At 40.9% G+C, this 12,905-nt stretch overlaps 2 protein-coding genes across 2 annotated transcripts; both read right to left on the bottom strand.

The window, feature by feature from the left end:
• Positions 1-157: 157 nt before the first annotated feature.
• LOC115035455 (akirin-2-like) lies at positions 158-2,939 on the bottom strand. The gene is made up of 6 exons (XM_029493275.1): positions 2,746-2,939; positions 2,222-2,395; positions 1,874-2,017; positions 1,590-1,739; positions 983-1,054; positions 158-835 (listed from the first exon to the last, which is right to left on the bottom strand). Exons 2-6 carry the CDS (start codon positions 2,391-2,393, stop codon positions 825-827), a joined length of 549 nt encoding a protein of 182 aa, XP_029349135.1. The 5' UTR covers positions 2,394-2,395; positions 2,746-2,939; the 3' UTR covers positions 158-824.
• Positions 2,940-5,434: 2,495 nt separating this feature from the next.
• Positions 5,435-6,853, bottom strand: LOC115036187 (cannabinoid receptor type 1B-like). Its single transcript, XM_029494322.1, has one exon. It carries the CDS (start codon positions 6,851-6,853, stop codon positions 5,435-5,437), a length of 1,419 nt encoding a protein of 472 aa, XP_029350182.1.
• Positions 6,854-12,905: the final 6,052 nt, after the last annotated feature.

Genomic DNA, 12,905 nt, shown 5'->3' with positions numbered 1-12,905 from the left:
CATTTGACTTACATTTATTGTTGCATTTGGCTGAACCAAATACTTCCAATATCCGGTAATATGCTCAATGATCTAAATAAATTTTTGAGGGTGGGGGTCGTACTTGCTCTGATGTTACATATCAATGTTAAGTTTGAATTCCTACAACGTTTTGACGATTTGGCTTTACTTGAGCCACATAGTCTCAAAAATGTCCCACATACAAAGTCTGAACTCTTAAAAGATTATTATTATTTTTTTTTTCAATAAGTACATTGGTTTCAAAGTGATACCAGCAAAACAAGTCAAAATAAATAAAACACTGGTAGGGAGAGAGGAAAAATTCAAAAAAGAAAAAAATTTCACCCACTTTATGCTAAATTTAAAAAGCAATGAACAGAGGACAAACTGCAAACATATTCTCTGTTCAGCTGTGCATCTTCCACTTCCTTTCAGATTGACCAGCAAACCTTGTTTAAAACTACACTGCTTTATCATATTTACATGTAACAAACAAACGTGTGACAAAGCCTGGAATGCCGGGAATCATTACAAAAGTGAGATAACTGTAGATACATGTACAGCAGGAGGAACATAGGCCACTGGAGATAGGGTCCATTCATTTACATTAGGACCTAGTTGCTTACAACAGAGTGGTAACAACTGACAACAGCTTCATATAAACCTTTGCCCAAAGACAGAAATATGGCACAGTAAGAAAAGTTTCATTTAAACTAGCTAAACTGAATCTCTTACAATGATGATTTTTTTTTTTTCCTTTCCTCATATCACATGATAGCTTGCAGCAAGAGAAAGGCTGTCTTGCAGAGGTTTGTGTGCCACACTCAGGAAACATCTGGGGATGAAATAAAATACAGACACCAGACTTGTTACTTTAAACTTCAAAGGCGGAGCTCAAATTGAGATCCAAGACATTCTTGCGTACAGTTTGCCAATGGAACAGCAACGTGGAAATAATTTAAAATGAAATAAAACGACTCACAGCTTGCGGGCTGCTCCCCAAATCGTCGCATCAACTGATCATGTGTGAATTTCACAAAGGTGTCATATTGTTCTGAAAATTTCAGAAACTCAATGTTAGAAATGATATAGAGGCTCTGTTTTTTAAATGCATTTAACCCACAGGCTGAACTGCCTAACTACACTAATTGTGTATAAAAATGAATGTTTCAAATTCCCATTACAGTCACTATTAATACGGCAACTACATATTAGAGCTGAAATAATTCCTCACTTTAATGAACTTGGACAATTTTCAATCCTTTCAATAAAAAAAATAAAAAACTTGCTTTTTAATGCAACAAACTTAGAATTTTTACATTTCATAGCGTTTTTAATTAGACAATATACAGTAATTAACTGAAGGAAAAGCTATTTTTATTTCTCTACTTCACTGGGAGTTTTTGAACCCAAACTTTTATGATTTGATCCAGATTTCTATTAACCCCTTCTTATCAGCACCAGTAGGTGTAGGGGACAGATGATGTGCTCCTTTTCTTAATACATCCATCAATCTCCTCTGTAAACTGGTTTTTTGATTGGTGGTGTTCTGAGTCAGAACACACAATTTTCACTGAGACTGTACAAACCTGCCAATTTTGAGGTCATGGTCTCTTCATATTCCTCCCGCACTTTCTCTTCCCTTTCTTTCAGCAAGCGTTCACAGATCATTCCAACTTGTCTGAGGGTGAATAATGGCTGTTCTTTTCTAGAAGGAGAGACACCTCCAGAGGACGTTCCTGCACAAGTTGGGGAAAAAAAAAAAAAACAATAACCAAGAATCAGCGTGTATCTAGTATTTGCAATTACTTGAATACATGTCACAGTAATTCTTTTATAGTCTATCCTGTGAGAAGGGCCTTTCACAGCTAACCTGGCATGCTGGAAACACTCATAGTAGACGACTGTGATGGGGACTCTGGAGAATAGCAGCAGTCTGACTGTTGGTAGCCTCCATCTAGATGCTTCCTCTTTTGAATGCGTTTGTATTCCTGCTTGATGCTGTTGAGGATTTGTTCTAGAGGGACAAAAGAAAGCCAAAAAAAAAGACAAAAGACTGTCAGGAAAGACTAAACAGCTTCCACATCTGAGGGTCCCACTGCTAAACTCTATAAATTAAAGGCACACTTGATTCACGTTTTGCTCTGATGGTGCTCAACATGTTGCTCGTTCCTGACTGATCACCCCCACGGCCCGACCTGGACAACATCAGTAACATTACCTGCGCTAAGTCTGGACGATGACTCCCCAAATGGCGAGGGCTCCATGCTGAGATATTTCCTAGGGGATGAGGACGACGGGGAAACCGGGATGCATCTTCGTCTCTTGGGTGAAGCAGGACTCATCAGTGGATCGAAATCCATGGTCCTCTTCAGGGTGGCTCCACACGCCATGACTTTAGTTTGTTAAGGGAGGAGGAGGAGGAAAGGGGGTACAGAAATGCCGAAACAAGACAATAATGAGGCGGATGCCATCAGGTATTTCAGCAAACTGCTAGCCACTACTACTTGATTTGCATTTCTTGATATTTACAGCGTGAATTGTCCTTCCAGTGTTAGTTTCTTTGGCTCGGGGGGTTCATGCTAGTCATACTGCGCAGGCGAGCCTTTAAACATTTGCTAGCGGGCTAACGTTAGCGGGGATTGCTAGCCAATTATCAAAAAGAAAACAAAGCTAACGTTAGCTTTGGCCACCACCGGTCGGAGAGTATCTTCTGGCTTATATTGACATAAAGCTCCCTCTTACCTCACGGAGGTGGGGGAAGCGTCGGTGTCTCCAACAACAACAACAAACAACCTTCAACAACTCGTCTTGCTGTAAAAGTTGTTTCCCCAAAGTTGCAGCGAGGATCGGCAGCGGCAGGCCAACCGTCTGCCGTTAGATGTCGGCTGCTAGCTAACGCAACTTAGCTGCTTGTTTTTGATACGAGGCTGTCGGCTTCTCCGGCTCCTGACGTCACGAGTGAAAGAGTGCGCGCAACGCATTCTGGGTTGTGGAATGAAAGTCCAATTTGCGAAAGAAGGGTTCACTTCATCACCTCCATGACGCTTTGGATTGACTTTACAGCATCACTTTAGTGTTTTAGCGACAGCAAATCCATTCATGAGTCTGATAATTACACGACATAAAAAAAAAACAATGTGTCTACATCTCCATACGAGGGCAGTGTTACACAGAAAACACACATCTCAGAGTTTATTTCACTCTGAAAACCAGTTGCTCCCAATTCAGTGGGCCACAAAACTGATTAAAGAGATAACCCGTATTACGACTAAAGAAAGTGTTCAAGTGTGGTTGAACTCAGGTTACCATCTGCTCAAAGATCTGGAGGAGGCTTTATAAGCTTTATAACCTTTATAACCTCACAATAAATAAAATAAAATTTTATATAATTGAACAACTGCCCGATTGCACAATATCATGATCTGAGAAAATCTTCAATAGCTAGCTGATCCATATCACAAAGTATTAAATGAATGTTCAGAACTCTGCACCCTTAAAAACTAAAAAAAAAAAAAAGAATCTTTGAATTCTTGAGGGCTAAAAAATACCCAAACCAAACCACATAACAGAAAATTCCTCTGTGACTGGATTATTTAAGCCACTTTATAGCTTGCACACACACACACACACACACACACACACACATATCAAACATATACATTTATACATATACATAAAAAAAAACACATCAAGCATGGTGACAATGATTTTAATGAAAAAATTTTGGAAAATGTTATATTTATTCAACTCATGTCCTATCGGACACACAGATTTACAGAGCACAGTGGCACAATGGATACCTCACAATAAGATGGCAGTGTGGCTTCTCACAAAATGACGTAACTCTTTCATAACCAGATGTTCAATTAGCAGCTATATAATATTACCAAATCACTGTAGACGATAGCTCTTATTTGATCGATAGCATATTTCAAAGTATGACTCATCATTTCACTCTGCAAAGTACAATAAAAAAAATTTATAAATAAAACAACATTTTATAGACTTGAACAACTGCCCGATTGCACAATATCATGATCTGAGAAAATCTTCAATAGCTAATCCATATCACAAATGAGATGCTAATTTTACTTACAAGCATTGCACTGTCATTTAAAACTGACATATTGCATGAAGTCAGATACAGTTTTATCTTAGATTACTGCCACAATATTGCTACGACATAATGTTAAGAAAAAAAAAACTGGAAGGACAACAGAAAATTTCATATTTAAAAACCTTAAAATCTGTTAAAATAAAAAAGATCCTGCACATTCAAACTACAGCGAAGATGACAAGGTATTTAGTGTTCTTAACAGCAGTCACAGAAAAGCAGGTTGTTGGGAATGTGACTATATTATTTACTGTTGGAATTTTGATGAGACTTGCGCAACTTAAACCACCTCTGAACTGCAGAGTAAAGACAGACGAGCACGAACTGATGTTAATATTACAGGTTTTAGCTCTCAAGCAAGCTTCTTATCAGGTTTGTTTCATATTTTGTCATATTTTGGCACATTTCACAGTCACAGAACAGTGGATGAGCAGGACTGGGGCTATTCTACAGCAGCGGTCCCCAACCCCCGGGCCGCGGACCAGTACCGGTCCGTGGGTCTTTTAAACCGGGCCGCGCAGAAAGAATAAATAACATACATTATTTATGTTTTTTTTTTTATTATCTGAATCTGAGCTATGTTTTATTTTGAAAAATGACCGGATTCTCTCCGTTACATCCGTCTATGACTCACTCTTGAGCATTTAGGTTCGGGGTCAGGGGGCAGAGAGGATGTTACGATGACGCTGCTAATAAAGTTGCATACGAGTGCACAGTGGATTCACGTTTATTATGACATTTAGAAAATAGCACAGTTTTTATGCCGATCGTATCATTTTATTTTGTTGCATTTATACGCCACACCTTAAAGGCTGGTCCGTGGAAATATTGTCTGACATTAAACCGGTCAATGGCACAAAAAAGGTTGGGGACCGCTGTTCTACAGCTATTAGCAGCGTCATCGTAACATCCTCTCTGCCCCCTGACCCCGAACCTAAATGCAGCTTTCTTTTTCATGGAAGTCACAGGCTCTTCTTCTGTCCCCTCTGGGCCTTTTCCCCTTCACAAATAAACTATCCTTTTTTAATAATTTCGCTAGCTTGTGGGTTTAATTTTAGCGGTAACGTATCACGTGACCGAGACAAGCTCAAGAGTGAGTCATAGACGGATGTAACGGAGAGAATCCGGTCATTTTTCAAAATAAAACATAGCTCAGATTCAGATAATAAATAAAACATAAATAATGTATGTTATTTATTCTTTCTGCGCTGCCCGGTTCAAAAGACCCACAGACCGGTACTGGTCCGCAGCCCGGGGGTTGGGGACCGCTGTTCTACAGTATCTCTACTTCACAGCTGTACCAGAGCAGCATGGTTTTTAAACTGGCTCTGCAGTAGAAGTCTCAGTCATTCCAGAGACGGTAACCTGTGCTACTTTTATTCGGTTGTTTCCATCTTTTCCCGCCCCACTCACTGTTCCTCTGAGACTCCTGCTGTTCCAGTCACTCTCAGCGCTGGCGTCAGGAGTCTGTGTCGCGACCCGGCACACACGGCAGATGTTGAGGAAGGCCCTGCGCAGGTCCTTGCTCCTCATGGCGTAGATCACAGGATTCACAGTGGAGTTGAGCAGACACAACATGCTGCAGAAGGCAAACACAGTCTTGATGAAGTCGTTCACTTTCCCAAAGAGGTCGTACACCATGATGGCAAGCAGCGGGCCCCAGCAGATGATGAGGGCCACGAGGATCAGAACAAGGGTCTTGGCCAAACGGAGGTCCATCCGAGCCTGCTCAGGCCTGACTGTCTGAACTTTTGTCCCCTCTGCAGTGTAGACAATCACACTCCTCTGGGAGCTGCGGCTCAGCATGCGGACAGCGTGGTGGTGGGACTTCCAGAGAATGAACATATAGGCATAGATGATGAACAGGACCAAGATGCTGGTCATCCCGATCCAGAACATCAGGTACTTTTGGTCAATTAGAGGGAAGATGTCTGAGCAGACAGAGTTGAGACGTTTGCAGTTCCAACCCAGCAGTGGCATCAACGAGATGACGATAGAGATCGTCCACATCACACTGAAAGCAATCACTGCTTTAGTCTTTGTGACAATGCGTTTGTACGCCAAGGGTCTGTGGATGGAGATGTAGCGGTCGATCGCAGTGAGAAACAGACTTCCCACAGAGGCAGTGAAAGAGGCGATGACCCCAGCCAGCTTGAAGAGGAAAACATTAGGGGTATCCTTCCTGTGGAGGACATGAAAGTCCAGAAAGCTGTAGACAAAAATGATGCTCCCTATTAGATCAGCCACAGCCAGACTGCCAATGAAGTGGTAGGAGGGCCGAGATCTAAGTGTCTGTGAGTGCAGGATCACGCACAGCACCATTAGGTTCTCCAGCACCGTGAATGTTCCCAAAGTGAGAGCCAAGATTGCAACTGCAAGCTGCTGACCAGGAGTCAGAATCATAAAACACTCCATGTTGTCCACAAAGTCTTCTCCACACTGTGCCACTTCTCCACTCTCCACAGACGTGCCATTACCCAGCAGAAAGTCTGATATGTTGGTGGGGAATATGGGAGAGAGGCCACTGTACATGACCTCCTTGTTTCCAGGGACGAGTCCAGGGAGGGAGTCAGCTATGGAGGCGGAGTGAAGTTTCTGTGAGTGGAAGTTGTTCTTAGTCAGACTAAAGTCGATGGAGGGGTCATCATAACTGGCATCATTGGAGCCGAGATACTGGACACCTGTTGTTATCGTGCTCATTGTGGTCCCTGCTATCCTGTGAAGAGCTGGCTTCATGGCTGGTTCGTGGCTGTGGAGATGCTCAGTGGGGAGGTGTGTGGTGATGAGACGGCACTGCAGCCACGCAAAAGCACATCTACGAAGAAAAAAATATCTTTCCTTCAAAAAAATCAATGATATACAGCAGATGCAATAATGACAGCATGCACTATGTGCCATGAATGTTTATTAATATGAATCGAATTTGTTGCTGGGATGTATTGGAAAGAATCTGTGCATCAGCCAGCTGACTCTAGAGCAGATGCATCCCAGACAATAGTGGGAAACTGAACAGTTGATGACAGACCTGTCCAGCCTCGGGGGAAATCACTGCATTAAGTATATAGGACAGCCAGGGCTTTCTTATTAATTAAAGGAGGTCATTAAGCATTAAGCTTTTTTTTTTAATTCAATAATCATTGGATTAATTAAGCATCAAGGGAGAAACAGGGTAAAGAGAGCAGATACATGTCCAATGATCCGTTTACATGTTGATGTTGATAATGATGTTCATTATGTTCATTATCCATGCATGGAGCAAAATGTTTTTTTTTTTAAGCATAAGAACAATGTTGTACAATATACGCTTAATTTTAACAGCTCAATTTACAAATTGTGTTTGGATTACAGCTTTACGCAAAGGTGGAGCAAGAATACTATCAATAACAAACGCAAAAGAAAAAAACAAAACAAAACAAACAACCAAAACTGCTACATTGAAACAGAAATTTGCTCGATGGCGGAGGGAAAAGTGTTTTAAAAGTAGGATTATTAGGAAGTGGGGAAAAAAAAAAACATACCTTGATTTCCTCAGCACTTGTATCGATCCATGACGCAAAAACACCAAAAGTGAAGCCGTTCAGTCTTCATCAACACTTACAGGCAAACTGGAGGCCAGTGAGAAATATCAGCTGTTGTTCTGATGATTATCTCCGGATACTGTCAGTGTCAACTACAGTAGGCGCAAACAGGCAGCCGCTTGGGCGTGTGTGTGTGTGTGTGCGTGTGTTTTTGTGTACATGTGCAATGTTTGTGGGAGCGGGCGGTTTTAAGGCTGCGCTTTGTGCGTCTGCTGGTCACGTGGTTTGAGGTGTGTGAAGGGAAGCGCATCCCTGAGCATCATCCACACCTCCAGAATTAATGTAGCAACAACAGACCAGCAGCTGACCGCAACACACACACTTCAGCCTGTGACCCTGTATTCCTGCATTTTTTTTTTTTGCCAATTGCCATTATTTCCCTCGGCTTTCCATGAGGAAATGGCTGATATAAATGTGCCCAGTCATCCTATTAATGCTCACTGTCGATTACACGACAGAGAAGTTGTAATGACGGAAAAAACGTGTTAGTAATTAGTTCAGAGTCTGTTATTTTCTGTAGTTCAACAACATGTTCAGAAATAATGCTTCCAACGCATGCAAATTCCAATTTTATCAAAGTAAGTAGATACCAACGCTATAAAACAATGTTTCACTGTTTCTTTTAGGTGCTGGTGTTATGCCAAGAGCAATTCTCCGTTCTATAATGTATGCAACTACATGTTAGAGGCAAGCAATGCACTTTTTATTGCAGTATTTAAATGATGGCACGCTGCTCTATTTAGAGAAAACACAAGAATATTTAGTCACACAAAAATTCAGCTCCATCTTAACAAGCTGCAAACTGATCATACAGTGTCAACACATACACAGTTATGTAATCTATAAATTCTGAAAAGAGCACCTTTACATTTGATACCTGGAGTACATTGTGTTGCTTTTTACATTGTTGCACCTGTGTATATAAAGTTGAATTTTGTTTGCACAATATTGTTTTTCAATTGATGTGTTGCTATTTTTAGTGAAACAAGCAGGTTTCCACTACTGCTGCTTTTGAAACATGAATGTTGCACTTCTTTAATATTGATAAATGTGTAAAGAAAAAAGAATCCATACAGTGTCACCTTAACACAATTTTGAATTAGTGGCAAAACTAAAAGTCCATTCTGAATATCCTTCACAATTTATCTGTTTAGTTCCTGCAGTTTCGGGGTCACATGCACACTCTATTAAGAGTCATTTTCCTGTCCTGTGCAGCTGCGCAATTATTTCCACTATGCACTCCCACCGGAGCGATCTCCCAAATTACATGTATCTTGTTGTAGAAAATACATGACATTTGGCGATGCAACATCATGGGAAAACAATGAAAAACACTGCCTGGGATGCCAGTGCCTTCAGTTCTGGCAGAAAAGAAGAAACTGAGGAGTCATCCAACCAATTACTGAACACTTGTTATGCTGCACTTCGAGCAGATTCAAGCAGCCATTGATCATTTGTGGTAGAACAGAAGGGCCTATATCCAACATGTCTTTTACGTGAAGATAGTTTACACAGACAGACAATGAAAATTAAATGTCTTTTTCATGAAATCGCAGAGCTCCTTTGAGAGAGAGATCCCAGAGCCCCTTTGTAATCATTTCAGATATATGGATTTGTATTTTACGACGGGTGTTTCTCTTTGTGATCAGGATAAAGTCTGTCTTGAATAAAATATGGCATTTGCTTGAAAACTGCATCTATCATCTCTGTTAGCAGGGGGCAGAGTACTGAAATCCACATCTATCATAATAATTATCATCATTATTTCATTGTCATCCTTGTCTGCACTCCAGTAAGAGCGGGACAGATTTCAAAGACAAAACTGTCTGTGATGAAGAAACGGCTGCATATTGCCTGTAACAGCAATTTGTAGAAGTTTTCTAAATCTCTTCCGCCATGTGGGCAGAGGAGGAATGGACGGCTGCTGCTGCTGATGCCGTTTAGCCCTCATCTGTCACTGATGGTGAATATTGGAAGTGGTTTGTAGTGATTGATTCATGTAGGACTCATGAAAAGCATCTAATATTGATCATTTTCCACTTACAGACAGTTGAGTGGCTGTCTGCATTATGACATCATTACTTGCAGGCCACACAGAGTACAGTCCTTCAAAATAGGCACATTTAAGCTGCACATTCAAAGACGTGTAACAAATTTCATTTTAATCAGATATGTTGAAGCCTTTGCTCATCTAGCGACTCCTTGTGTGAAACCAGACAGCTCAAAAAATAGTGGTCACGCACAAAGCATGAGTTATCAGACGCAGACTGTCTGTTACTAATGTGTTTGTGTGGCGGGTGCAGGGAGGGAGTTAGGAAGGAAGGATGGTGAGGAGGAAACGATGCATAAATAGGGAAGGGGAGGAGATTGTGGCTGCACACTGACAGAGCTCTAAATGTTTCCTAATCTGCCACTTCTATATTTTGTTCTTCCCCAGCTGGAGACACTTAAGATTGTGATGTGTCAATTCAGCAAGGAGAAAAAGTTCAAATATAATGTTTACTAAATTTCATCAGCTTTTTCTTTCACGTTTCTTGAACTAAGTGAGAGAGGTGTCCATCCTCATTACTCACGTCATCAGGTGATCTACCTGGCTGCATTAGCGAAATCCGAGGTGTCTGCTGAATGATGTTTCAAAGACTTTAAATTAAACAAACTGTTCTGTACCCAGGATTCGCCATCAGTGAAATAAACACGCAAAAGTTCCCAGTCAGGTCTCTTTTTCCTGCCAGAATTTTTTGCATTCCTCTCACTGACAGGGAACGACAGGAGCAGCAGAAAGTATGACGAAATTGAGACTTATTGTCATCGGTGACTGAATTTTTTTTCCTCAGATGAGAAATAAACTGCGGATCGTCCACAGAGAAACTTTTAATACACTGCTACAAAGAGAAAGATAACGCATGTTCTCCCCAAACACAGCATGAATAAAATCAACAGTTTTTCTTGTTCAGTGCGTGCCTTCTATATAAGCTGGCAAAGAATGAGTTCCATTTACAGATTTTTTTACATTTTCTTCCTGCAGTCTGACAAACAGCATAATGGTCAGTGGATATAATCTCCTTCATGCACCATTTAGTCATCTAAAGACCCTTTTTTATCTCAGCAGAACACAGTGGTAATCACAAAGACTTAGCAGGGGGTTCAGTGAGTGCTCACTTGTGGAAATGCTATGCAAATGGATGCTACAGGCTCAGATGAAGTACTCAGGCAGCAGTGCAACGCTTCACATTGTAGCTCTGTTGAACCGTTTCCTTCCTGGTTTTCACGAGGAAGCATGAATCTGTTTGTATGCAGCAGTAGCCCCGCAGCATCACAGGAGGTGGGTCACCTTCGAAAGCTCCACTCATGAGATGTTTATGAAACTCCAAATGAAGAGGAAAATCTGGAATCGCTTTTCAGTGCCACAGTGCCACTTGATTCACAGCCAGAGAATAATTAGTCTGCCCTACACCCAGCTGCAGAGCCTCACAGACGGATGGCAAGCCCAAATGGACCTGACTGCCATGGCATCAACAATCTCACATGACCTTTTTCTGTCAGGAGGAAGTGGAGTTGTGAAATTAAATTGAATTTTAGCCATTCACGCCCTCATTTCAAAAACTGATGTGTTATTCTCTACGAGTGGCTTTTTAAAAGGCTCACTTTTACGTCGACCTCCAGTGTTTTTGCTCTGGATTATCAGTGGAAGGATGAGTGACCTGACAGCAATAACTATTATGCATCTACCGAAATATAAAACTATTAATTATGATTACCTTATCATGATACACTGACCCACATGTTGTCAGTCATATCATTCCAACAGGAATTATGTGTGTCTGTCAGCTGGCTCTGTTCACTGGCATACAGCTAACTTTTATTGCTGGGTGTTACATTTTCAGAGCTTTTTTTTAATCAGCTTTTAGGTGAAAGATGTAACAATAATGCAGTGAAAACTGAGTAACCCCGACTAGTTAAATTCCTGGCTGTTCTAACTAAACAATGACGTGCAAGACATGAAAATGCTACTTGGGGTTGAACCTGCAGTTAAATGATCATTCTCGAAATAGAACAGAAGATATGACAAATTAAATTATCGCTAGAATTGCAAACCAGCCAGGCTTACTTCAAATACGCTTACACAGAGCAAAGATATAGTTAGAGAGATAAAAGCGTGAGAGGTAGAAAAATGTGGACCCATTAATGCACCATTGTAGTTTGATAATCAAAGTGAATCATAAAATACACGAAAACAAATTATTTTTTGATCGAAACACTTGAAAAAAGGCTGCATCATTCCCCTTCTGCTGCCTGTTAAGGTATCACAGCTTGGAATTTGATTCCTACATTTTGCTTCCATGAAAACATTTCATAGCCACAGTGCTTATCCATTCTCATTCTGCTCACTCCATCATGGCAGCTCATCCATTACGGGCAGATGCATCCAGCTAACAATGTCAGAGTGCTCTCACATCCCAGAAGAGTTCTTTCATCACACAGACATTTTATGTATCAGCTTTTAGAGGTGCGCAAGACAGAGAGACTCAAATGAGTGGACATCAAAGAAGAAGCAGCTTAAAATTGGTTGGAATTGAATGGCTACAAAGTTGTCAAATAAAAAGAGTTGTGTTATGCAAAATATGGATTTGCAGTGGTGTCTTTCTTTGCGTGTTGTGAGAAAACAAAAAGAGAAGACTCAGGTCTGACATGCTGCTTTGTTCAGATAAGTGACTAACAGTTTCACTTCACTGGTCTGACTTGATGAATGACGGATGTAATACTTATCAATAGGCTGCATATGACACATTAGCATTGACTGCTGGTCAGTGGGTCATGTGTGAAATGGTCAATGTTCAGAGAACAAAGCTAAATATGAACTCCAAATGAAAATAATAATATCTGAAGATAGTTAAAATAACGCACATGACATAAAATAATAAAATCTTCACTCTTGCTCCTGTTTGTCATAAAAGTTTCAATTCTTTTGTCCAATCATGCATAAACCTTGAGGCCAATAATCTATGACACGCTGTGTTCTGCAGTGAGGACCGGAGGTCCACTAAAGGCCAACGCATCGCACTCACTGTCCTAGTAAAAGCCTGGAGTCAAATATGAACATGACTAGCAGGTGACATTTTAACTGCTGTGTTGTTGAGAATGATGGATTAAGCAGCAGAGTCTTGTTGAAGGTTTAATACATCCATGCCAGGTCGACAGTCATGAAATCT

This window comes from Echeneis naucrates, chromosome 22 (assembly GCF_900963305.1).
Source record: "Echeneis naucrates chromosome 22, fEcheNa1.1, whole genome shotgun sequence".
Taxonomy (NCBI): Eukaryota; Metazoa; Chordata; class Actinopteri; order Carangiformes; family Echeneidae; genus Echeneis; species Echeneis naucrates.
This window is presented reverse-complemented; position numbering and strand designations above follow the sequence as displayed.

What these genes read in the sequence shown, in the direction of transcription:
- LOC115035455 (XM_029493275.1), bottom strand. Translation starts at nt 2,393, where the DNA reads ATGGCGTGTGGAGCCACCCTGAAGAGGACCATGGATTTCGATCCACTG. An exon ending in GAGTGTTTCCAGCATGCCAG is followed by an intron (nt 1,740 to 1,873) that starts GTTAGCTGTGAA and finishes CAACTTGTGCAG; the next exon opens with GAACGTCCTCTGGAGGTGTC. An exon ending in CATGACCTCAAAATTGGCAG is followed by an intron (nt 1,055 to 1,589) that starts GTTTGTACAGTC and finishes TGAAATTTTCAG; the next exon opens with AACAATATGACACCTTTGTG.
- LOC115036187 (XM_029494322.1), bottom strand. Translation starts at nt 6,853, where the DNA reads ATGAAGCCAGCTCTTCACAGGATAGCAGGGACCACAATGAGCACGATA.